At 40.8% G+C, this 23,254-nt stretch overlaps 1 protein-coding gene across 1 annotated transcript in view; it reads right to left on the bottom strand.

Moving 5' to 3' along the window:
- Positions 1 to 23,254, bottom strand: part of FOXP1 (forkhead box P1) — a 759,404-nt gene that overhangs the window by 272,265 nt on the left and 463,885 nt on the right. Inside the window, exon 6 of the mRNA XM_006158051.3 lies at positions 19,088 to 19,278. Coding sequence (XP_006158113.1) covers positions 19,088 to 19,267 — 180 coding nt within the window. The 5' untranslated portion in view covers positions 19,268 to 19,278. The remainder of the gene's footprint in view (positions 1 to 19,087; positions 19,279 to 23,254) is intronic.

The following is a 23,254-nucleotide window of genomic DNA, read 5'->3' as shown; positions in this document are numbered from 1 at the left end:
GCTTATTTCAGTTCAACACCTCCATGAGGGAAGACACAAGAAGTCCCAAGTTCATGGCCAAGCCATGGAAGTCTCCAGCATGAATGTCTACAATGCCCTTGGGTGACTGGATATAACTAGAGTGGGCAAGGTTAGACTAACAAATGGAAGAGTCTTGGGAAACAACACAGACCCTCTTATCCTCTCTCTTTGAGTACCCAAGACTTTAGCCATGGTTCTTCTCCATCTTCACAAGACTCTGGGCAAGGACGGTAACAGTGGGATGAGCACACCTTGAAGGGCTGACCTCTATGCTAGAGCCAACACATAGCACATTGCTCACATCAACGTGCTCAGAAAGTTATCTCAAGTTGTCCCATTTTACAGATGCCAAAAGTGAGGCTTAAGGCGAAGGCATAACTTCACTCGTCCAGTAAATATGAGAAGTGAGTTTTCAGCCTTCATCAAGAGGATCCCAAAATGTCTCCAATAAAAAGTGCCTACAGACTTTTTTCAGCTCCCTAAGGCAGCAAAATGAGTCTCAAGCAAAAACTACATGTTTAGTGGACTAGAACTGCAAATATAAGGTATGATTAAGTTCATACAGATTGGGAAGAAACTTCGAATAGGAGAGAAACTTGGAATGTTTTTAAAGAAAACAAATGTGTATATGTTTCCTGAATATTCTTTTTATCGACAGAAGACTGATTTTGTTATAAATGGTGATATTAAGATAATGATATTAATATTAGTCAAATTTGTTGGTGGAAACACCAACAAGCCATCCGGGGAGAGAGAGCAGTAGGAAACAAATGGGTGACAGTTGAAATCTTAAAAATGTCATGGGAGGGACTGGCAAGTGGTTTGGTGGTTAAGGGTGCTGGCCTCCCACGTGGCTGACCACAGTTTGAGTCCTGGACTTGGCAGCTTGCTTTCTCTCTCTTTCTCTTACTCACTCTGTCCCTTTCTGGTCAAAATTAAAAATAAATGAATGAATGAATAAATAAACTTTAATAATACAGTACATTAAAAAAAAATGTCATGGCAGAAAATCTGACCAAGTTTTATCCCTTGATTCCTATGCAAAAATCTTGATACTCTTGTATCCATGGGTTCTGCATCTGTGAATTCAACCAATCATAAATTGAAAATATTTGAACAAAAAAAAATTCCAGAAAGTTCCAAAAAGCAAAATTTGAATATACTGTGCACTAAGTATTACACTGAATCCATGCAAATGAAGGGATGTGTAGGCATTATATTAGGGATTATAAGTAATCTAAGGATGATTTAAAGTTCAAATGAGGATATGTGGATGTTATATGCCTACAGTGTGCTTTGTTACACTAAGGACTCGAGCTTCCTTTGGTTTTTGGTATCCAAGGGGATCCCAGCACCCATACTCTATGGACTCCCAAGGATCTGGCTCAGGGTGCAAGTACTCTCTCTCACTTACACACAGCTCATAAAAATTTTCCAATAGGGTGAATGTGAATTTAATTAAAAATAACTTTCTGAGCAGGTCCTGTAGTCTACCAGTTAAAACAGTTGGCTTCCACTTGGCCAACCAAGGAGTACGAATCCCAGCCCCAGAGGCTTGAAAAATCCACCAGGCACATGTGCTCCAAATACTGATGGACAGAAAAATGAAGAAGGGACTAATGAAGAAGGGACTGTCCATAACCATGTCCCACTGGGGAGGTACACTGTCCCTCTCGCCCTTCCTCTCTCTCTCTCTGGCAAATGCACTTGCCTGCTGGTAAATTAAAAAACAAACAAACAAAAAAACAAAAAAACCACCACTTTTTTTATTACAAAAGCAACACATGTTATTATGGAAAATTTGGGATATACATAAAAGTATTAAGGATACGAAATAAGCATAATCCCACTAACACATGCACATACACACACACACACTCACTGGGAACACTTTGTTGCAAGTGTTTTCAGGTTTCGCCCTACCAATCATTATACTGATAATTTTTCAAGTTATTAAATATGCTATAAGAGTGTGATTCTTAATGAGTATACAATTTTACATCAAACTTAGGTGTGAACATTTATTTAACCTTTGTACTAATGTCAGAGCTTTAGCATGCATTTATTATTTGTTTTAATGCTAGAAAGGGAGAGAGAAAGCACACCCTAATGGGGCTTATTTATGCCACGATCCTTTTTCCCCCAACTGTCCACACCATCAGGATTCTGTGTGCATGTGCAAGCACATCTGGTGTATTTTTCAAAGTACTGGGGCTGGGACTCAAACCCTGGTTGGCCATGTGGACTCCTGCTTCCTCTGAGCAGTGCTTAACTGTTGCACTACAAAGTTGTTCCCTCCACCCTGCCTTTTATCCTGGATAATGAACATTTTTGTGAATCTATTATTTATGCTTCCTATTATTTTTGCAGATTGCATTCTCATGGTATGGTGGTGGTGATAAAGATAACAGCGACAGCTAACATTTATATAGATCATTTACTATGTGCCATGTAATCTTCCACACACTTGACGTCACACTCAGAATTTTAAATGCCATCATCCTCTCCATTTGATGAAATGTGTTAAAGAAATTAACTGACTTGTATAGTCACCCAACTAGTGGGCCATTAGGAAAGTCATGATGCATTTTTGCACAGAAAAACACATCATGACTTTCCCAATGACTCAGTAGTAAGTGGCAGAGTCATGACTCAGGCTACATCTTTTCTCTCTCTGCCAGCAGTTCAACTAGCAGCAGAGAATGGATTACAAATATCAGAAATATAAATCCTTTGGCTCCATCTCAGATCTACAGAATAAAGTACTGTGGGTATGGGTCCAGCAACTACTTTTTTTTTTTTTAGAATTATTTAATTGTAGTTATCATCATCATCATCATTATTATTTTAATTTGCTATAAGGCATGTGCACTCACCGCAAAGACCAAGTGAGAAAGCAGGTCACCAGATCTGGATTTGAACCATAGTCTGCACCCAGCGCCTTAATCATTATTTTAATTTGCTACAAGGCATGTGCACTCACCACAAAGACCAAGTGAGAAAGATCTGGATTTGAACCATAGTCTGCACCCAGGAGTCCAGCGCCTTAAGTACCATGCTGTCTACTGGGCCCACAACTGTGCCTTCAGAAGCCCTCCAGATGATTCTGATGGACAAGATTTTGAGGCGATAACCTCTCAATAGACGTATATTCCTGAAGGGACCAGCAGGTGGCCTAGTGGTTAAAGTGCTTGATTTCCACATAGCTGACCATGGCTCGAAGCCCGGATCAGAAGGCCTGAAAAACACACTGGGTACAGGTGTGTATGTGTGTGTGTGCTCAGAATCCTGAGAGAAAAATGGAGGAGCTGGGATTATGGTATGGGCATCCTCCCAGGGGTTAATTTCTTACTTTCCCTCTCTCTGTCTCTCTCTGGGGAGCATACACTGCCCTATGGCAAAATCTTGAGGGAAAAAAAAAAAGTATATCCCTGAATAGAAGAGAATAGCTATTTTAAGCCTCTTCATGGTCAATGCCAAACTGCCCCTAAAATGGGTTGCACAAATTTAGACTCCCATCAGCCACATGAGGGGGTGCCTGTGCTACGTATATCATTTAGTGTCATCTCGGCTGATTTAGTCTAAGACTTTTCAAGTGGTTCACAGGGTTTTACAGACAAGGGAGTTCAAGAGTGTGTAAATCTGGTGTTTACATGTGAATAGACATAAAACTGCTTTTAGTACAGATTGCTTTCTGTGCCCTTACTTCCCACAGTGTGCTTCAGAACTGGCATTTATACGGTTACATTTCAAATATCTGAAAAATCACTCTAGTGACACAACTGGTAAGCAGTTAGTGCCAAAAGAGGTCGGAAACCTTTTCCAAATTAGAGACAGGTTGCGAATACCCTTAACATCAGTTAATGACAGAAAGGACTAAGAACGTTTGTCAAAATACTGAACCAGTTCGTAAAACTAATTAACATGCAAGGAAGTATTATAGGATGGTTCCTGTAGGCAGGGGTAGGAAAGAGCATGGTGTATATGAAACTGTAATTGGATGATTACCCTCCTCCCCACACACACATATGTGCACATACTTTTCAGAGCAAAATTTGGATAGGTTTTATCGGATTCAATAAGGAAAGATCAAGAAGAGCCAGCACGTGGTGAGGAGGTTAAGGTGGTTAGATCACACATGACTTACTCCAGAGTTCGAGTCCCCGACTCAGTGGCTTGAAAAACATGCCAGATACATGTGTGTATGTGTGTATATACTCCAAATCCTGACAGGAGAATGGAGGAGAGGGACAGTGGTGTGGTCGTTGCCCCGCGGTGTGATTTTCACTTCCCCTCCCTCTCTTTCTCTGTCTCTCTTTGGAGAGCACACATGCCCATAGCTAACTAAAGGGGAAAAAAATGGAGCGAATCAAAGGTATGTACAGTGTAAGAAGGATGATATTAAAGTTATGGCCTATGTCAAAAAGTCCTCCCTATTGTGGAGAATTAAATATACAGAAATCATCTAATAAACTTAAAATCATGCAAGGAAGAAATAAATGAACTTTACTTATTAAGAAAAATAAATGGCGGGACCAGCATCTGGCATAATGATTACGTCGCTGGACTCCCATGTAAGCCACCCACAGTTTGAGTCCCAGACCCAGCAGCTTAAACTCATGCTGGGTACATGTGTGTGCATGCCCAAGATCCCAAGAGGAGAATGGAGGAGAAGGACCATCCCTGCTGTGGGGTAATCTCTTGCTTTCTGTCTGTTTTCGCCTTCCCAGCAAGTGCATGCACCATATAGCAAAAATCTCTCAGGGGCCAGCAAGTAGTGTGGTGGTTAAGGGTGCTAGACTCCCACAGGGCCAACAGTGGTTTGAGTCCCAGAGCTGGTGGCTTGCTTTCTCATTGCCTCCCTTACTCTGTCCCTCTCTGGCCAAGTAAGTAAGTAAGTAAGTAAATAAATAAATAAATAAATATCTCTACTAAAAAAAAAAAAAAAAAGTCCTTGAGGCAGGAAATAAAAGGCTAATGCCATCTTCTGAGAAATACTGTCAGCTTAAAAATAACTGAATTGAGCAAACGTTCTCAATTTTGACAAGTTTAAATTATAATTTGTTCTCAGTTATTCTAGCTACACGATAAATAAGCTAAGTTCAACGTGAAACTATATGGAATAGAGGGCAAGTATGCGGCATGATGGTTAAGGCGCTGCAGGAAATAAAAGGCTAATGCCATCTTCTGAGAAATACTGTCAGCTTAAAAATAACTGAATTGAGCAAACGTTCTCAATTTTGACAAGTTTAAATTATAATTTGTTCTCAGTTATTCTAGCTACACGATAAATAAGCTAAGTTCAACGTGAAACTATATGGAATAGAGGGCAAGTATGCGGCATGATGGTTAAGGCGCTGGATTCCCACATGGCCATTCATGGTTCAAATCCCAGACCTGGTGGCTTGCTTTCTCATATTCATTCTCTCTCTCTCTCTATGAGCACATGTATCCTATAGCAAATTAAATAATAATAAATAAACATGTATTAAAAAAGATAAAGCATATGGAATAGCACAGGGCATGAGGGCCCTACAGCCAATGGACTGGAGAGGCAGAGAAAGGAGATCACAGCACGACCGTACCCTGAGGAGGCTGTTCCTACCTTCTTCTCTCTCGTTCTCTCTCTCTCATTCTCTCACTCTCACGTGTGCATCCACACACTCTCATGAATTTAAGAAAAAAAAAAAAAAAGAGGCATGTGAAACATGAATACCACCAACCAAATAACCAGACTTGTCAGCCCTCATCTAATCTCTGGAAATCAGACCCTGAACTCAGGCAACGGCCTGTGTAAACAGATAGGCCCAGGCCACTTCCTGGACACCAATGAGCTCAGATGCGAGGCTTCAGCACGAAAGACCTTCACTTGCCACAGTCCCCGTCGCTCCACAGCGTGAATCAAACCCCACTTATCTCAGCATTCAAAAAGGCAAAGTGGCCCAGACACATCTAGTCTTTAAAAATAATTATTGTATTAATTTTATTTATCTATTGTTATTTTTCCATTTGACCAGAAAGAGAAAGGAAGAGAGAGAAAGTGAGAAAGCAAGCGGCTAGATCTGGGACCTGAACCACAGTCAACCATGCGGGAGTCCAGAACCTTAACCACAAGCTACCTGCTGGCCCCAAGACACATCTTTTGAGCATTTAATATCTCGGTTGTGAGTTAAACCCACATAGTTCAGCATAGGAGGAGGACTTCAAAAAGCTCACAGAAAATGGAATTAAATTACAAGTTTATTTTGGTGCAAATTTGAAGTCTGTGAATTTTTTTCTTGATATCCAGTTCTACAAGTGTTTTAAGAATGATTTCATTTTTAATTAGTTTTTATTATTATTTTAAAATTTTTGCTATAGAATACATGCACTCACTAGAGAGAGAGAGAGAGAGAAAGAGAGAGAAAGAAAGTGAGAAAGCAAGCTGCCAGGTCTGGGACTTGAACCATGATAAGCCATGTGGGAATCCAATGTCTTAACCACTACGCCACCTGTCAACCCCTTCCACAAGCATTTTGAAGATCCCCTTGTATACTTCCTCCCATCCATTATCTCCTGTTGAAAAAAATAAAACAGACCAGCAGATGTGTACATACTAAACTACTTTGTCCAAATTTCACTAAGGTTTTTAAAAACCCCTCCAACAAAGACAAAAAATTTTCCCCTCTGGTATACTGAAGATTTACTGCCTGAGTTATTTGTCTATCAACTGGTCAAATCTCTCTCTCTCTCCTGCAGTTTATCTTCATCTGCTTTAAACTTTTTAATAATGTTTAGAGCATATGTTTATGTCTAGCTGCATCTCAATTGGATTGTGAATTCTTTGAAGGCAGACAGATATTCAGAATAATATTTCTTTGAAGCTTCTAGCTGACCATGGGTCTACAAATATAAGATATTCTATGTCTTCGTATTTAAAGTTTCTTTGGTAAGGGAACCAGGACAAAGGACATCCACTCTGAGTAACTCATAAGTGTACCAATCTTCATTTCCTGAGGGGCTGGTTGATTATTTTTTAATTCTTACAATATAAGAGTTAAAACTCTATTTTTTAGAATTATTTTATTTAACTTTATTTATTTATGTATTTATTTTAATTTGGCCAGAGAGGGACAGAGAGAGAGAGCGCACGCAAGCAAGCCACCAGGTCTGGGACTTGAACCACAGTCAACCACGTGAGAGTCCAGTGCCCTTATCCACCATACCACCTGCTGGCCCCTTAACTCTCAACCCTTAATTCATAAGATGATGTCAGTTATATGATCAGAAATTCTGGAGATATGATATATGATGATACCTACAAGTCATCCACCACTCCAGAAACTGCAAAACAAAGTTTGAAGTTATGAGAGAGAGAGAGAGAGAGAAACAGGTAAGAGAAAATTTTAAAAGAATGAGGGATGCACCCTCCATTTAGTTACTATACAGTGTAGAAGGTTCTGGAAAGCAAATTCTGCCACATCTGCCATTCGTTAATCCAGCAATCCACACACTTTTCCTCCACGGGGCAAACGATAAGCGTGTTAGGCTTTGTGGGCTGTGCCATCTCTGTTGAAACCATGTGCATGGGCTGCTGTAGCACAAAGGCTGTTGTGAACAATAGGAAGCAAGTGGGAGTAGGTGTGTTTCAATCCCACAAATGTACAAAACTAGGTAACAGGTCAGTGTTGACAGGAGGGCCAGCAGCTATTTGCTGACTCCTGGTCTAGTCTGCAGGTTGAACACAGTGCCAGGTACACAGCCCCTCCCCAAGGAAGGCACTGAATGAATGGCTGAGACGAGAGTCAAATTATTTCCAGAATGGCATCTTGACTATTGTGGTTTGCGAACGCTGCATTACACAATCCAATCTTGACAATTACAACTGTGAATTTCACATACTCAGCTTACGCATGGTGCTCTTCCCATTTTAAAAACTTATTAATGACACAATGAGTCTATACATCAATATACATGATATACACAGAAAATGCGAAGCACCAAACTTTGTGTCGATGAGACACATATAAATCTCAGGAGATAATCAGAATACCCTAATAAAAACGCACACTGCGAAGGCATTTTCACTTAGTACTTTTGGAGGTTGAATTCCTATTGAGCTGAAATAGAAATATCTCTAGGAGGAGAAAAAAATGAGGGAAGGTAAGCAATATGATCACAGTAGTATTTATCATACACATTAGGACCAAAAATAGTCAGGAGAGAATGAACATTATGTCATTGTCTCCCAGTCTTTAACCTTGTAAAAGGTCGTTGAGTTTGTACAGAGGATAACAAGAGTCAAAACAAGAGGTATACAAAAAAAAAAAAAAAAAGAAGGAACTGTTTTGTACCATGCCCCCTTTAAAAATTAATACCTTATAATTCTAATAACAAAAAGCCACTTTTACCCTGTTTTAGGATGCTACATCTTATTTTATTAAAAATTTCCAAAAATCTTTCTTCCTTCAGCTGTGAGAGGCACGATGCTACTGTTGAAAAGCAAAAGACATTTTACGCACAATTTTCTCTCTACTAGAAAGAGGTATATTGTGCCCTTCAGTGAACATAAAATTGATATTATCATCTCTTAGTTTATATCTCACTACTTAACCTTCAGATTAAAAGTTATTGGATTTGAATGACTAAGGAGACATCATGTCACCTTCCCTTCAATGTGGAGAGACAGAAGTTGGGGACAAGACAAGGTCCAATGATAAAAACACAAATTTAAGAGCGACCAATGCTTTGCCTCTTTCAATGAGTGACTGTGATACTGAAGACTCACTTGCAGTTGTGTGGAAGACAAATTTTGCAATCGGTGGTCTACTTTAAGAAACTTTGCTGGTGATCAAACTGTTAGGAAATTCCTTTTATTTTGGGTACAGCTGAACAAGGGCAGTCTAATAAAAGGGTATAAAATAGTTACTTAAAGGAAAATCTTAGAACTAGCAATATTAAAAAAAAAAGTCTGACACCCTCCAGAATTGGTATTTGCACCATTAGATTATGCAGAAGATTCTAGAAAATTTCCACTTAGAAGAATTAAAGACCAGAAGTGCGTGCTCCCCGCCATCCTTCTTTATACATGGCTCATACACACAAAGAAGATCAGTCTTCACATCCCTAGAAAGTTTAATCTATACCTCCTAAAAGTGTCTTCCAAGAACACCAGTGTTTAATAATTACACATTGTATTTTTCCAAAGACTCACAATGGCACCCCCACTCCCTTACCACCTTAAAAACAAACTCACTCTGAGAAGCTAGTGTCAATATGGAACAAAGACTTTATCAAATATCTAACTTGGTAGTTTTGTTCTCAAGAAAAGATAAGCCTATTCCATGATCAATAGAAACACAAGGAGTTTATCAGCACTTCCCAGGTGACATTTGAAGATAGACTCCTAGTAACTGGCAGAGACTAAAGGGAGAATACTTGATCATTTTAATCTGAATAAACATAGATGATCAAAATGAATGGTTCAAAGGGTCCTTTGCTAAAAGTCTCTCTTTTCATTCTTATTATTTATTTTGTTGAAAGTTTTTCGCCATAGGGCACATGTGCTTGCTAGAGACAGAAAGCAAGAAATCACTCTCCTTGCGGTATGTCCACGCAATCTCTTCTCCTCCACTCTCCAGTCAGGATCTTGTGCACACATACACACGTGCCTGGTGTGATTTTCAAACCACTGGGTCTGGGACTCGAACCATGGTCAACCATGGGGAGTCCAGTGCCATAACCATTACACCACCTGCTGGCCCCAAAGTCTTTTCTAAAAAAAGCTTTTTTTTTTTTTTGGAGAGGTTTTTGCTATAGGGCATGTGCGCTCACCAGACAGAGAGAGACAGAGAGACAGAAAGCGAGAAATCACCCCCCAGAAGGGATGGCCACGCCGCAATCCCTTCTGCTCCATTCTCCTCTTGGGATCTTGGGCATGCACGCACACGCGCCTGGCGTGAGTTTAAGCCACCAGGTCCAGGACTTGAACCACGGTCGACTACGTGGGAGTCCAGCGACATAGCCATTATGCTAACTGCTGGTCCCTAAAAAGGGCTTTTCTAAAATAAGTCCAAGGTCAACCCTCATAACATGACAGTAAGCGCTGTGTAGAAGAAGCTGGATCCCACATAACTAGTGGGGGTTCAAATCCTGGTCCCAGTGGTAACACACTGGGCGTATACATGAATACCCAGAATCCTCATGGGAAGGAGAACTAGCGGAAGAAGGACTGTAGTGTGCCCAGGTCCTGTTGGGAGGTGTTTCCTCTGCCTTTCATTTTATGCATGTATGTATTCACGCTCTATCATGAATAAAAGAAAACATTTTAAAAAATAAATAACAAAGTGAGTCAATCCTTATTAGAGGTCATGCTGGCATTTTTTTGTTATCGCATCACGATAACCTAGCAGTGACGCATAGGAAGGAGGTTAGGTTCCCCACCCCCCATTCCCCTCGTTTAGCTCCTGGTGCAACCATTTTGCCAGTTATCCAGATGGAAACCCGAGTCGTCATGCATGGGAAATGCCTACTCCTTGTTATTTTCAAATCTCATCATCCAAAGGTCTTACAGGTTTTCCTCAACAATCTCTTGTACCCAGTTCTTCCTCTCTCTTCCTGTTTCACTCATTTACAAACAGTCTGTCAAAAAAACCTTGTCGCTCCATGGGAGGTTCGATTCCTGGGACATTCTGAACATGTGACCTGTGTCTGCACATGCCTGAGGTCCTGGCTGATTGGGAGGCTGCAGCAGGAGGCTGAGAGACAGAGAGTCCCCGTTAAGGATGCCAAAATCTATCCCCTTCCCTTTCTCTCCCTCATTAAAGCAAAAATAAAATAATAAAATAAAATAAAGAAAGAATCTGTGTCAGCTATGGAGCTGTGTGCGGGGCAGTATCAAGGAACCAGATGGGCCACCCCTGTCCTTGCAGGACTGAGAGTTGACGAACAAATCAATGTAGGAGAACTGCCAGGAGAGTGTGTGTGGGGGGGGAGGAGGGTTGTCAACAACAGGACACCCCCAATTAATCAGGGCCAGGACCAGTGACCCATTACTAAATGTAAGACCAACTGCAACAGCCTTGTCTGAGCTACTAATCTCTCAGGGATCACTTCCCTTCCAACCAGACCAGGGCTGAACTTTGAACTGACTTTCAGGACACCTCCTCTGGGATGGTCTTTCTTCTTTATCAGAAGCCTCCACTGGCTTACAAACCCAAGCCTTCCATGGGCTGAGCCTCGTCTGCCTTCTAAACTCTCCCACTGCCGCCATATACCCTTCTGGCTCTGGTCAAATGCACTCAAAGTTATCCTCCATGTCCTCCCAGCACATCACACGCCGGTTCGGTCCCCACATTTCCTTCCATGTAGAGGCATGCCACACGTAGTAATTCAACCAAAGACAATGCAAACAAATGAGTAAATGAATATGGAGACATTCAAAGGTAAGAAGCAAAATTAATACTTGTTTTCCAGGGGAGCGCAATTATTGGCCTACTTGAACCAAGCGGAGACAAGGCCAGTCTCTAAAGTACTCTTTATCACACTTTCACATGAGAGGGGGTGGGGGGACCCAAAAAGAAAAAACAGAGTTGCCTTTCTATGAACAGAATCAAACGCAGCATTTAGCGAAGGGTCTCTGGAATGTTACAAGTAACACTCCATAATTACAATAGATTTGAGTTCAAAGACAAAGTGATGAAAAGAAACTTTCTAACATGAGGTTCAATTCCTTACATAAACTTCCTTCTTGTGGCTCCAAGTACCACTCGCATTTATATTGCTATTCTTCTTTGTCATAAAAGCAGTCACCCTGTAACCCTTTTTATCAAGTAATCTATGCACTACCTAAAAGTACACTAGACTCCATCAGGCAAGCTATAGGTTTACATTATACAAACATTCCAATTCTGCCTGCTCAGCGCTAGTTGTCAATAAACCAGGGAGTTGCAAAACAGCAAAGTAGGTGCTTTGGCTTCTGAGAACAGAGAGGACCTGCCAGTTTTGCAAAACAAACTCTTTGCAATCACTGAAGCTAATCTGTCAACAAATTACCATGAAAGTCCTATCCCCTGAAAGTTCAAAAAGAGATTTTTGATGAGACAAGAGATAGGGAGGGTTATTATTATTATTATTGTGTGTGTGTGTGTCTGTGTGTGTGTGTGTGTGTGTGTGTGTGTGTAGCTCACAGGTCAAGGCTGAAAATTACCTTTTCAAAGTAGCAAAGCTTTCTCTTGAAGTCAAGAGAGTACACTTCACTCATAATGAAATGTGGCATTTGGGATTCTGTTTCCACGCTCTCCTACGTTACGGGTCTTTTTTCTTTTCTCTTTTTTTGTCTTCCGTGCCATTTTAATTTTCAATGGAGAAATTAATGACATACAACTGTTTAGTAATCAAAACTTGAAAGAATTTCATAGCAGGCTCATATCACAAGTTACATAAATCTTGGACAACAATATTTTGATGGAAGGCAGGTCTACATTAACAGACTAGAGAACTAAATTTAGCAGTCAGCGTGAAATATGCTTTTTCCCGAAATAGCCACAAAAGGAATTAAGAAAAAGTGGGGGTTGTTATTGTTGTGGCTGCTCTGTATTTGTCAAAATTATCTACACTTTGTCAGAATTATCGGAATTCCTGTCTCGGTTTTGTTTTGATTTGTATGTTTATTACTAATATTTAGGTGGCTGTGATTCCTACAAAATATTCTTGACCATTGATATTTGCCCCAACATTTGAACTCTATAATGTGTCCACAAAGAGTGTATCTCAGGGCCATAGTGGTATAGCATAGTGGTTAAGGCTGCTGGATCCCACATGGCCTGCTGCCTGAGTCCTGGACCTGGAGGCTTGAGAAACATGCTGGGTGTGTATGCACGCATACATCCTGACAGGGGAAGAGATGGAGAAGTGACTGTGGAGTGACGATTCCTCGTGAGGGGTTTCATTCTCACTTTTCCATATTCTCTGCCTTTCTCTCCACTGAACATATATGTCCTCTGGCAAAATTTTTAAAACATCTTTAAAGACAGTATCTCAGTAGAGCAACTCCTTTAAAATTATAGCTGATTTTTTTTACCTAGCTTTTACTTAGAGTGTCTCCCCCCCAAAAAAATCACGGTCACAGATAGTGCCTCCATGTGAGAGGCTGGAGGCCACATGGGAGGCCCAGGGTTCAGTTCCTGGGACATCCTGAACACGCATTCACCTGTGGTTCTGATTGGCTGATGGAGAAGCTGGGTCAGGAGGATGGAGACACAGAGTCCTCATCAAGGATGCCTATCTCTGCCTTTGTTCTCTCTCTTATAAAGGGAAGAACTGCTCTAGGTTAGCTATGTTTCTGTGCATTGGGGCAGCATCAGGAAAAGAGAAAGACTTACTTAGCCTCTGTCCTAGTACCTGGCTCCATGAGGTTAATACATATTAACCCTGTCTTCCTCTACACCTTTCTGGAAGCTTCCCTTCTAAGACACAGAGATGTTGACCATTTTTTTCCTGCAACATCAAAAGAGACCTGGCTTTCAGAGAGTCACTAGTAGCTACAATGGAAAAGCCCACTGGAAGGAAGTCCCTAACAAAGTTCTTAAGTAATCTTTCTCAAACAAAAATGTGGCCGGATGGTAAGACTGGAGTAGCCATTGCTACTCAGCCTCACACCTCTAGATCTGCACCTGAACACTAGGACCACTCTTTGTAAGGTGAAAATCAAGGCCAATGATAGCCGCTGGAATTTTAATATGTCCCCCCAAAGGAGTATGAGTATCCAAGAGGCGCAAAGGGCTAGCTCCTTTCATACACACAAGCCCATGGCCCGTCCAAACCCCGATGGCTATTTCTCAGAGACATTATTATTCACAAAGGTATAACCAAAAGGCTGGAAAGGTCACATGATGGCCTGCTTCTTTTACTTCACATTTGCCAGTAATTTCGATAACAAAAACCAGTAATGAAGAGATCCACTCTGCCATTTTGAAAGTGAAGAACCAAAATGTGCCTACGAATTTATACTAAAATGAGAAGAACCTCCACCTTTGCCTTAAAACACTGGCTCTTTGATCCTCATAAAACCATGCCCCACGATATACATTCATGACTCTCCCAGGTTCCTCTGCTATTGTATTTTCTACATCCCCTTTGACTGGACACAACTGTTCTTTATCTGTGTCCTCCCAAGCTTATCCTACTTCTCTGAGCTTCCTGAATACTATATAGTGACTAATCATTGCCCCTTTCAATGTATCATCAGCAAAATTCAACCCGATATAGCCTCCTTATTCCATGTTATAGTTTTACAAGAGAAATTCCCTATCATTTTTACTTCTCTTCCTCTCAACTAATAACTGAACATTTTCTCTCCTTCCTAACATTGTTAATCTCAAACGTGTACATTGTGTTCTAGATCAAAAGGTCCAAGGCCTTAAACCAATGTCAAAGAGCTCTATGAAGAAAACACTTCGCTTATCCTCACTCTAAATAACACATGTTCAGATGTTCAAATGACAAATATTGCCAACCTGTTTAGTTACTGTCCCTCTCATAGACTCCCTGTAAACCACCCTCCTCACATAAAATGACAGTCATGCCTCCAATCCACAGCACCCAAAGCTCTCCCTATATAAATATGTAGACAATAAAACTGCAGGTGGTATCCAAAAAATTAAAAAAAAAATAAAATAAAAAAAAAATAAAATCAACCCCCCCCAAGAAAAACCCATCATAAATGGAATGTTGTTCAGAAATAGCTGTTTTATTTAACAGCTATTCTTTTTTATTGAATAAACATTTTCAGTATGCATTCTGTTAATTGACCTGACAGCATATGCTGTATATGGAGAAACTTCTAAACATTATGCTCTATGTAATATGCTTATCTGAAAAAGCTCTCATTTGCGGCAATATGGAAATAAAATTCTGCTTTCTAAAATTCAAGACTTTTAAAATGCATTAATCCACACAGTTTATGAAATTGCTCTGGACATTTTAAAATCCTTTCTTTCAAGGGGGAAAAAAAAACTTGAGTAATTGGTAATAGTATTTGTTGCTGAGTTTCATAATGGAGTAGTGCACATCCAATACAGAACTTTTACAGACACAGAAATGGAGCAGGCATAATAGGACATAAAAAGCAGTTATGGTATCGGGTAAAGAATTACTCAATGGCTAAAAGAAAATGTTTGGAAACTCTATCAAATTATATTAGTAGAAAACTATTGTTATAATAGTTTCGTGGCCCAGGCAGAAATAGAGTTGAAACATTACAGAGATAATACATTTATAGTTTTGAGGAAGGAGGACAGTTTGGGAGTGTGTTGGCGGGCTCTTCTGGCTAATGGCAGCACCTCCCCTTGTCTGATGGCTTCTGGGTGATGACTGCACCATCCAGGCCACCATCACCATCCCCACTACCAAGAGGGCCTAAACCAGCCACAGTGCTGGGTAGAAACTGGAGCAAAGTGAAGGGCCACAGGCTCCCAGTCTTAAGAAGCAATTCATCTTCCAACAATTGTTGCCCTTGAGGGAGTATTGGCCCAAGGTTACCAGATTCTCTGACTCTGAAGACAGATTTCTCATTTCTCTAGATGGTCAACTATTTTGTTAAAAAAAAAAAAAAAAACCATTCTGTCTGGACCCAAGTCAGCCAACCTATAAGCCAAATCCATTACAAGACTCACTCCACAGTGAATCTTTGCAGAACTCTCTGTTCTAAAAAGGGCATATGCTATCATTTGTAATTATCTTTGGTAATATAGAGCAAACACGGAAAGGTGTGCATTTATTTATTTTAAATCCTGGCACTCGGTAAAGACTCCCCCTATATCATCAATGACGGTATTGGTACAACTGGAAAAATCCTATCACATACAGTTTAACACAGAGTCTAATTAACTCATTTTTATACCAAGCCCTTTTAAGCCAGATCTTTGTGTTCCATGGACTTCTAACATATTTTACTGTTCTAATTCTCTTCCACTGTCCTACATTAATCAAAGCTCTAACCCCTGTTGTCTTTGTACTATGGAATCAGAATGTGCCCCTGGCAAGGAATGGGGGAAAAGTCAACAGGAATTAAATTTCAGTGCAACTGTTTACTCAACTGTGGCCTGCAGTTATTGAAATTTTATCCGTGGTTTTGTGTGACTACCGCAGTAATGAATTCAGCATGGCTACGATTTTCTCACTGCTGGTTTTCTCACTTCAAGTAAAAACTTGTAGACTAAAAATGACGAAACAACTAAAGTCCATCGCCTCACACTCCTATTTCTGAAACTGTTTAATTGGTACAGTTTTCAGTCTGGAAGAAAACTCTGTTCCTCTGTGAAATGTTTTCAACCCTGTAGGTTTTCTTATTTCATCCACAGATTCTTCTTCTCCCAGCAACCTGTGAAGAGACTTATCATATACTTCGGAGAGTCAAACATCTGTCAATAGTTTATTTTAAAGGATCTAAAAAGGCTTGCCAGCTGCAATAAGTCGGATTTTAGCCACAAAGAAAGACCCAACCTCTTTTTTTCTTCCCCAAATATATCAATGACAACTAGAAAGCAAACTACCATATGATATTTTTTTAAAGTTGTGAGATATGGTCAAAAGCAGGTTCTTAACCTTTATATCAATAATCTGTAGCAATACATGTCCAGAGTAGTCACAGACAAGGTAAAGAGGGAAGGCCTGGATACCTCTTTGGCTCCTGATCCTTTTCAAGGAAGATACTGTTGAAATGTGCTACGTGACTTTGTTTTGTGCACTTAATTTGTAACTGCTGTTATTGTGTGTGTGTTTCTGTGTGTGTGTGTGTGTGTGTGTGTGTGTGTGTGTGTTTGTATGTATGTGTTTATGGTATACAATCTAAAGCTTTCTGGCTGATTTACTACTTGGAGAGCCTGAATGATTTTCAGCTCCTGAAATAAAATTCAGAAGTAATTTCCCAATTATTTAACTGGAAAATAGTACTGTAAATACTAATTCTTTCAGATTCATTCATCAGTCAATAGCCCCACCTCAAATGCTCCATAAAGAAATAGCCAATTCTGTGGAGAAGAAGGGATTGTGGCATGGTCATCACCCCAGGGGGTGATTTCTCACTTTCTCTGTCTCTGGCAAGAGAGGCAAGCTCACGTGCCCTATAGCAAAAATCTCTAAAAAAATTAAAAAAGAAAGAAAGAAAGAAAGAGTCAATTCTGACCCCTGTCTGGCAAATGCATATAAAATGGAACTCTAAATATCAGCTCTTCTCCATTTAACCACAAACAGCTGAGAGAATCACCTGAACTATTAGGTTGCTAGAAAAGTCACGATGTATTTTTCTATGCAAGAATGCGCCATGGCTTTTCTGATGACATGATATATTAGCACAAATACACGGATACTCCTCTGTTCTTTACCCTTAGGTTTTGCTAACGAGCTCACTAGATACTCTTGTCCTGTTTACTGCATCTACTCATTGGTTAGCACTGGCCCTCTACCTCACCTGAAATGTGTGAAGTCTATACACAACAAACATCATCAATTCCAGCTAATGCGGTGCCACGATGCCCAGAATGCAAACATAAATGGGTTTAGGCTGTAGGGGAAAGAAAGCATGATCCACCCACAGTATGTCTCCTGAGTTGACTTTGGCTGGTCTCTTAGTTACCTTTTCTTTTTCTTTGCCAGATCTTTCCCCCAGCAGATTCCACAGTCTCATACTGGCTCCAGTAACTTGTAATGAACTAACAATCTAATGATTCCTTGTATGTTTAAAAACTCTCAGGAAGGAGAAAATAACACACGCCTTAGAGCCTGTCAAATCATATATACGGAGGCCCGTTTCCGGTCCACTCTAAAAAGCTGAGCATGGCTGAACACCCGTAGTCACAGCTACTCAGAAGACTGAGGCGGGGGACTGTGGCATAGTGAGATCCTGCCTATTAAAAAGAAAGGATGGAAGGGAGGGAGGGAGGGAGGAAAAAAGAAATAGAGAGAGATGCCCACATCCCTAATATAAGAAGGGATTTTCTTACTTTTCTCTAACACAGATTCTAAAAAGAGGCTTCAGAAAAGGTCTGCATTTCTCTTCTTCTATCATAAAATACCTTTTGTATCTCCCAGTTAAACTCAAAAGGTACAGCATTTGTCTCTTTCACCTGTTTCCAAATGGCACCATAGTGTGTACAAAATACAAGAATCAAAGATGAGTATGGAATTAAAAACCATCCATTCCATGAGCAAAAATTAATAGTATTTCCTGATTCTAAGAAAGGCTGGAAACCTGTTTTCAAACAAAACAGGTTTTGTTTGTCTTACTCACTTATTTGAATTGTCATCAATACTTTGCCCATATAACACCACTTCCTGGGTCACCTTAACCATGTGGAAACAGCCTACTACCACTCCCAGGTGCCTACTTCCATACCTGCTAAGAGTATGGAACTGATCCAACATCTATGGGAGGCCCCAATAAGACATCATGGAAAGAATGAAGATTCAGTCACATGCCAACTACCATATAAACACAAGTATGTCAACACTCCGTATCCCTAAATTCCTACAGAGAGCAGTAAGCAGTCTGCTTCACTGTGCCCTTGTTAGGAACCTTTAGTCTGTTACTGACCGATTCTGCCTGTATTTCTACTCCCCATATTCACCTTCTCTTTTTTTCTACTCTAGCCCTTAATTCTTTTATCCCTTATCTCCTAATCTATTTCATTCTTCAAAAGGCTTAAACCCATTTTCTTTTTTTTTTTTTTTTCTTTCTCCCATGAAAGAGATAGGAATCATTTCTCCAAAGAGTCATTTCACTCAGAACAGTTGCAGGTTAGGTGACAGCTGGGGACTAGGAGGGAGTGGTCAGAGAGGTCCACTCAATCTTGGTCTCAAGAACTGTTTGCTGCAAGGGGACTTCCAAGACTTCCAACTGTTAATGACCTGAAAATGAGTCCCTGAAGCCAACAGACAGGAAACTCAGAGATGGCGGGCTTACCGGATGTCGATCACTGTCAGACAGACAGGCAGGTGGGTGCAAAACATGGACACTCGCTCGCTGTAGAGTGAAGTGGTAAAACACACACCCGCCACCATGCACCTGCCTCCACCCAAAGCGCAGTACCTGCTGCTGCTGCTGCTGGACGTGGGCGAGGTCAGCCGGCCCGATGTCCACCGCCGGCGTCTCTCCGTTGGAGCGCCCCTCCCGGAGACCGCCACACTCTAACAAGTGGTTGCCGCCGCTCGACCCATTCTGGATGGCTGAACTGTTACTTTTTGTCTCAGTCCCAGATTCTTGCATCATGACTCAAAAACCTGATAGAAGGATTTTTAGGAGGAGGGAAGGGAGAAAAAAAAAAAAAAGAAAGAAAGAAAAAAGAAGCTGTTAAAACAGTTGTTGGACATCAGGAGGAGAGCTCTGCTTTACATGCTGCCAAAGTCTGTATGCAGTTGTCATTTTCTTTCACTCAGTGTCTCCCTCACCCGTGGGCCAGCCCCCCAGTTTACAAATGTGAGGCTATTGGAAAGGGGTTAAAAGTTCACAGAAATGCATTATGAAAAGATGATGCATGGGTTTCCATTTTTTTTTACACCATAATGAACTTGTACTTGAATTCCATTTATCCCCCAACTTTTTAAAGTCCTCTTAATACTTTTGTTGTTGTTTGTTTTTTTAGGTTTCTACCATAGGGTGCATATATTTGCCAGAGAAAGACAGAAAGAAAATGAGAAATCACTCCCCAGGGGGACGGCCACACTGCAATCCCTTCTCCTCTCCTTTTCTCTTGGGATTTTGGACACACACCCATACACGGCCAGCATGATTTTCAAGCCACCAGAGCTGGGACTCAAACTGTGGTCAGCTATGTGGGAGACCAGTGCCTTAACTACCACACCACCTGCTGGCCCAAGTCTCCTTGTGTGGTTTTAAATACATCATCCTCTTCCCTTTGGGGGGAAAAATGTGTAGTTTTGGGTGGACCTAGAATTTAGGATTGACTTTCTCTGAATGTAACTGGAGTTTTGCTTAAAACCCAGTGAGTCACCCCATACAGCATACTAGGTATAATATTAAACTTCAATAGGTGCAGGCACTGTGTGGTGGTGGTACATTCTTAGAGAAATGCTCTCTAGTTCAAATCTATGAAGAAATGAATGACACATATTACCAGAAGACCCCCTGAGGTTAACTTGTGCTGAAAAACCTCACAGTCAAACACCAAAAAGCATTTTAGAGATTCACGCTCCTTGGAATCATTCAGGTACCGAAACACTTCAAAACCAGTCATTTCAATAAGATAGGCCAGCTCTAGAGATAGCTGGAAAAAAGACAAAAAGTTCCCTCTTTTCAGAAGCTAAGTAAATTCAGACTCTGAATTTTGTTTTATGGCTCCAATTGTCCTAGAAATCCCATTCATAGTTAGGTGTTTCTGAAGCCGGATTGCTGATTTCTAGTTTGAGGTATTGCCTGAAAAGTCTAGGCATTATAATATTTAATTTTGGAGAAAAATCTTATCAAAGCAGACCCAAGAAAAGGTCTGAGTTTAAAAGAACAAAACAAGGTTAGGACCAGCAGTTAGAGTAATGGCTATGTCGTTGTACTCCCATGTAGTCGACCGCGGTTCGAGTCCCAGACACAGTGACTTAAACTGATGCCAGGTGTGTGTGCATGCATGCCCAAGATCCCGAGAGAAGAATGGAGGAGAAGGGATTGCAGCGTGGCCATCACTGGGGGGTGGGAGGGGTGGTGGGTGATTTCTCGCTTTCTGTCTCTCTGTCTTTCTGGCGAGCGCACACACCCTACAGCAAAAACCTCTCAAAAAATAATAAATAAAATAAACAAGGCCATTTCTGTAGTCTTGTGGCTAAGGGAAACTGGATCCCTCATAGACAACTGTGGTTCGAGTCTCAGCCCCTGCAGTTTGATAAACATGCTGGGCACTTAAGGGTGTGTGCCCAACTCCTCACAGAGTAGAGAAAAGGAAAAGACTGTGATGTGATCATATGCCATTGGGGTCCTTCCTCTCTTTGCCTCTGCTTCTCTCTCTCGGTCTCTCTGTGCCTGACAAGCTCCTGCACCCTTTGGCAGCTTAAAATCAAACACTGGGGCTAGCAGGTGGCATAGTAGTTAGGGAACTGGATTCCCACATGGCTGAACACAGTTTGTGTCCCAGACCTGGAGGTTTGCTTTCTCAGTTTCCCTTTCTCTTTCTCTGGTCAAATTAAAGATCATAATGACAGTAAATGAAATTAAATAATTTTAAAAAATACTGAACATCTAATAGAGGAAAAATACATAGCACACAATGAGTAGCTAGAGAATTTCACCCAGGTATTTCACGTTCATCCTTGTCACTCTCTGGGCACAAAATGGTCATCTCAGAGAGCCAATTCAGCTCTCAGCGCAGTGAGGCATCCAAATCTGACAAAAGACAGGTGACATTTGCCAGTACCATCCATATCAGCAGTGTGTACCAGGACCTACTGCCGTAATTCATACACATTTCTCCAATCTGATGATAACTGCTGTCCCCAGTTTGCAGACGAGAAAACTAAGACCCAAGGACAGTTATTTTCATGCGTTCCCCCTATATTTCATAGCTACTAATGGTGCAATCAGGATGTCGATGGATTCACTCTACTCTCAAAGCTCTTAACCACAAAGTGTTTCCTTAATGCCCAGGCACAGTGCAGGCAAAACAAGGAAAAGGCAGGGCCACGTGTGAAGTTCATAGGCTAAAACTTGGAAGAGAAAAAAATAGTCAGTAAAGGGAGCTGGCAGTTCAAACATCAAAGCTGAGAAATGCCTGAGTAATTAAGACTTCAATGTGAAATACCAGTCCCAGATAAAAGGGCAAAAAACTTTTAACACGAATGTGTTCCAATCATGGAAGGACATATGCACAACCAGCGCTACAGATTTCTCCCCCATACATGAAATATGTGACAACAGGGAAATTTAAACACTTTGGACATCTTTAGAGGAGGTTGTTTTCTTGTTAGAAATTAGTTGAAGTCTGTTTTCTGCAGACTTGCACAGAAACCAAATGGAAGAATTAAAAGCAGGGCGGGGGGGATCACATCTTTCTTCATTTCCTTTTAGTACACAGTATGATCTGACTTGACTACAAACTTCATAAAAACAGAGGGCACTTTTTAAAGTTAATCCAATTCTAAAGTGAATGAAGAATGGCATTTTTTTGTTAACAGGTGGGAAACAAACTCAGAAGCAATAGCTGATTCACTCTCTTTCTGGATCAGACTTTCCAGCAATTACAGTTTTTATTTTAAAATAACACTTATAGGGGTCAGCGAGGCGGTGTGGTGGTTAAGGCACTGGACTCCCACATGGTCATGGTTCGAGTCCCAGATTCAGCAGCTTGCTTTCTCATTTCCCCTCTCTCTCTGGTAAGCACACCACATGCCCTATAGCAAATTAAAAATAACAATAGTAATAAATACAATTAAATAATTATTTTCTAAAAAACTGCATTCATAGTCTTCTTGTCCACACTGTGAAAAACAAACAAACAAACAAAAAAACATAGACAACTAATGGACCAGCCCTGTAGTATAGCGGTAAAGGGAGCTAGATCTCGCGTGGCCAGTTGTGGTTTGAATCCTGACACTGGCAGCTTGAAAACAGGATGGAATGGAGAAATGGAGGAGAAGGGCTTGTGGCATGACCAAGCCCCATTCTGGGGTGCTTTCTCCCTCGTCTCTCTGTCTCTCTCTTGCAAGCACACATCCCTCTGGCAACAAAAACAATAACAAAACAACACCTTTCCTAAGATACAAGAACTAGAATAAAACATACTTTGTGATACTACAAGTACCTTATTCATCACCAAAAAAGAAACCAACTTGTAAAAACCTATTTTTCTCACTATTTCCATTTCTCTCCCACAAACTTGCCCATTTGTATAGAATAAGAAAAAGTATTCAGATATTTAAGAGAGAGAACAATTGTCCCAGAGTAGGTAGCAAGAAACCTATTTCATTATTAGAATATGTCACAAACTAACCTAAAGAAAAGACAGACTGGAGTCAGCAGCACGTGGCATGAGGGTTAAGGCTCTGGACTCCCACATGGCTGACTATGGTTTGAGCCCTAGACCAGGAAGCTGGAAAATCACACTGAGTGATTTTGTGCATGTAACCCAAAATCCCAGGAGGAGAATGAAGAAGATATTGTGGTATGGCCATCCCGCCAAGAGGTGATTTCTCACTTTCTCTCTCACTGTCTCTCTCTCCAGCAAGCACATGCACCCTATAGCAAAAACCTAAAAAA

The sequence above is a fragment of the Tupaia chinensis genome, unplaced genomic scaffold, assembly GCF_000334495.1.
Source record: "Tupaia chinensis unplaced genomic scaffold, TupChi_1.0 Scaffold000570_1, whole genome shotgun sequence".
Classification (NCBI taxonomy): Eukaryota; Metazoa; Chordata; class Mammalia; order Scandentia; family Tupaiidae; genus Tupaia; species Tupaia belangeri.
Note: the sequence above shows the minus strand (reverse complement) of the source record. Positions and strands in the feature narration are given on the sequence as shown.